We start from the raw sequence: 3,526 nt of genomic DNA, 5'->3' as shown, positions 1-3,526 counted from the left end.
GGTCACACTGTGGCTGGCTCCCTCCCCGGGGCCTGGCTGATGGTCCTGGGAGGGGCCGCAGCACAGGAGGCACATGTGCAGGCCACCTGCTCACCCTCTTTTCCACTTTCATCGCTTGTGAGAAAACAGAAACAAGAAAGGGGCTGCGTCCTTATCTGCCTCTCCTGCCTGCTGATTCCATTCGTATTCTGTGTTGCCTGCACATCGCAGGCAGCAATACCTTTCTCCTCAGAATTCACTTTGGCAGCCAAGCCCCCTTGCAGCTCCTCCTTGCCCTGTGCTCCCCTCTTTGGTAGGCGCCCTTTGAACACTGTGCCCCCAGCCTTGGGGCCCCGTTTCCCAGCAACGCTGAGTCCAGGGTGCTAATCCCCTGGTGCCTTCTGGCCACGGGCAGCCTTCACTGACAGTATGACTTTCTCCCATTTGAAATCTGCATTGGCCCAGCCTTTCTTTCTTAACTGAGACGTTGCAGATTTATGGAATTTTTTTTTTTTCAAGTCAAAATTCTTTTATGACAATAAAACAATCACATATTTAATATAAAAAGAAATGCAGAAAATGGCTCAGGGTTGTATTAAAAAAAAAATCCAGGTTGTGCAGGTTGCTGTATTTACATCTGGGAGCAGAGCTGTCCCCACATCAGGCACAGCAGCTGCACTTCTCCGACGCCCCTTTGCAGACACAGCCCTGGGCACACTTGGCACAGCCCATGGGGCAGCAGGAGCAGCAGCTCTTCTTGCAGGAGGTGCATTTGCACTCTTTGCACTTGCAGGAGCCGGCGCACGTGCAGGAACCACCAGTGGCGCAGGAGCAGTTGGGGTCCATTTCGAGCCAAGGAGATGCTGGAGCTCCCACCGGTAAGGCAAAAACGCAGTCAGGCAGTTGGAAAGTGCACTCTTTTTTTTTTTTTTTTTTTTTTTTTTTTTTTTTTTTTTTTTTTTTTTTTTTTTGAGACAGAGTTCTCACTCTGACGCCCAGGCTGGAGTGCAGTGGCGCCATCTCGGCTCACTGCAACCTCCGCCTCCTGGGTTCAAGCGATTCTCATGCCTCAGCCTCCAAGTAACTGGGACTACAGGCATCCGCCACCACGCCCGGCCAGATTTATGGATTTTTGTTTCCAATCTAGCAGTGACAGAGCTTTTTCTAAAACCGTGGGAGTCTGTGCTGCTCTCATTCCTGCACTTATTCTCCTTTAAGCACTTACTGCATTTGTAATTTTAACTTTTTTTTTTTTTTTTTTGAGATGGGGTCTTGCTCTGTCGCCCAGGCTGGAGTGCAGTGGCACAATCTCGGCTCATTGCAAGCTCCCCGCCTCCTGGGTTCATGCCATTCTCCTGCCTCAGCCTCCCGAGTAGCTGGGACTACAGGCACCCACCACCATGCCCGGCTTTTTTTTTTTTTTTTTTTTTTTTTGTATTTTTAGAAGAGGTGGGGTTTCACTGTGTTAGCCAGGATGGTCTCGATCTCTTGACCTCGTGATCCGCCCACCTTGGCCTCCCAAAGTGCTGGGATTACAGGTGTGAGCCACCGTGCCTGGCCAATTTTAACTTCTTTATATTAAATGGTTAAACTAACTAATGCCTGGCCTCTGGGAGGGCAGTCCCGTTTGTTTTGTTGACTGCAATACTCATCGCCTTACAAATGCATGTACTATCAGCCATTGCCTGCCCCTCCCCCATTTCTATGACTTCTCCAGTAGACTTAGTCATCCTTTCTATACTTTTAAACTAGTTAGATGACTGTACTCAATTCCCTAGCGAGGCCTTCCTGCTGCCAACCTGACGGTGATGCCCGTGCTGCCAGCTCTCTGTCCTACCTTGGTCCACTGTGGAGGCGTTAACAGTCACCTGTGGTCTTGTTCTGTTTTCTCAATTGCTTAGTCTTTTGTAACATTTGCTGTCCTCTCTCAGTTCCCATCACCTTTTTTTGGCTCCTCTGTGCCAGGCACATTATGCTATCTGTGGGAGGTAGACAGGTTCCCACCCTTGCTTATTCGGAGCAGGGAAAGTTCTACTGATTTCATTTCATAAAAGAATACCAGTGATAAAAGTACTTGAAAACCACTGCTTTGTGGAATGGGTAATGCAGCAGACTTTCAAAAGCAATTTAGAAAACAAATTGTCGTCCAGGCTGGAGTGCAATGGCACAATCATGGTTCACTGGAGCCTTGACCTCCCAGGTTCAAGCGATCCTCCAGCCTCAGTCTCCTTAGTAGTAGGCTCATGACACCACGCCTGGCTAATTTTTAATTTTTTTGCAGAGCTGGCGGGGTGGGGGGGGGGGGTCCCATATGTTGCCCAGGCTGGTCTCGACCACCTGGGTTCAAGCAACCCACCTGCCTCAGCCTCCCAAAGTTCTGCAATTACAGGTGTGAACCACTGCACCCAGCCACAAAGCAATTCTTGAAAAGCAACCAGGGTTGGCTTCCAAATGCTCAGCCCTATCATGGGTCTCATCCTATGGCCTTAGTGCCTTCCTCCTCCTTGTGTAGTTGGTTCCATCTCAGAAAACCTACATTTCCTAGCCTGTAAAGCTTAGCCCACTCCCCATGGAATGGGAACAATTTAGTAGTTTAAAGGAAGTATTAAGAAAGAGCACTCTCTGGGATTAAAGAGGGGGCAGGCTGAAGGAATGATGGCACGGCCACTGGGTCACTGCCTGACTCTCCAAACTGGTCTCAGAACTGGCCCCTCTGCACATGGACTGCTAGCTCGAGGGCCCGCACTGCTGAATGGCAGCACATCTTCCTACAGTGCCCTGTTTCAGGCTTGAAAACTTTGCCCTCGTGTCCCAGGGCACCGCACACCTCCACACCCCTTCTTCACACATTCGGCTTCCCTTGTCCAGGGTCCCACCATAGAGGAGCCTCCCCTGCTTCACCCACCACTTTCACAGCTCACAACTGGCTTCTGTTACTGTCTGGTCTTACTAAACAAAAGGGGCAGTGGCTCCTTCTGGCCATGAAATTCAAGGATTCCTCCCCAACTTCTACCAAATCAGGTACTTCTCTTACCTAGTATTTTAATTTTGACATGTCTTACCCAAGCCTGTGTCCGGAGCATGGTGGTTCTGTACTGAGCTGATACTGCTGGGATTCCTGTGCTTGGGACACATCCCAGTCAACTCAAGGGAGAGCATCTGTAGGCCCGATGTGTGCATGTGGGACATTAAACTCCCTTAGACTCCAAATTTGGGTAAGAAATTAGGAAACAAGATGGAAGGAAGAAGGAAACAAAATAATTTCTCCAGGCATTGGTGATTAAAGATGCCTTTCCTTTCAAAGCAAGCAGGCTGCTGTTTTCTGTGTGTGCCCCGTAGTACTAGGGTGACTCTCAGAGTACAGGGAGTGACAGTGGCCCAGAGGGTCCTTCTGATACCCAGATAAAGACAAAACTTTGCTTTAAATGGAGAACTGTTACTGTTCACATTCTTGCTGTAATCATCAGCTTTTACACACAATTTGTGGATCCCCACAGAAATACCACAGGCCCTGTGCGGTGGCTCACACCTGTAATCCCAGCACTGT

General features: G+C 49.3%; 1 protein-coding gene across 1 annotated transcript; it reads right to left on the bottom strand.

Moving 5' to 3' along the window:
- Positions 1-558: 558 nt before the first annotated feature.
- LOC102145385 (metallothionein-1E) lies at positions 559-897 on the bottom strand. Its single transcript, XM_045363914.3, has one exon. It carries the CDS (start codon positions 823-825, stop codon positions 640-642), a length of 186 nt encoding a protein of 61 aa, XP_045219849.2. The 5' UTR covers positions 826-897; the 3' UTR covers positions 559-639.
- Positions 898-3,526: the final 2,629 nt, after the last annotated feature.

This window comes from Macaca fascicularis, chromosome 10 (assembly GCF_037993035.2).
Source record: "Macaca fascicularis isolate 582-1 chromosome 10, T2T-MFA8v1.1".
Lineage (NCBI taxonomy): Eukaryota > Metazoa > Chordata > Mammalia > Primates > Cercopithecidae > Macaca > Macaca fascicularis.
This window is presented reverse-complemented; position numbering and strand designations above follow the sequence as displayed.

Bases quoted from the DNA above. Each gene is read 5' to 3' on its own strand.
- LOC102145385 (XM_045363914.3), bottom strand. From the start codon at position 825: ATGGACCCCAACTGCTCCTGCGCCACTGGTGGTTCCTGCACGTGCGCC.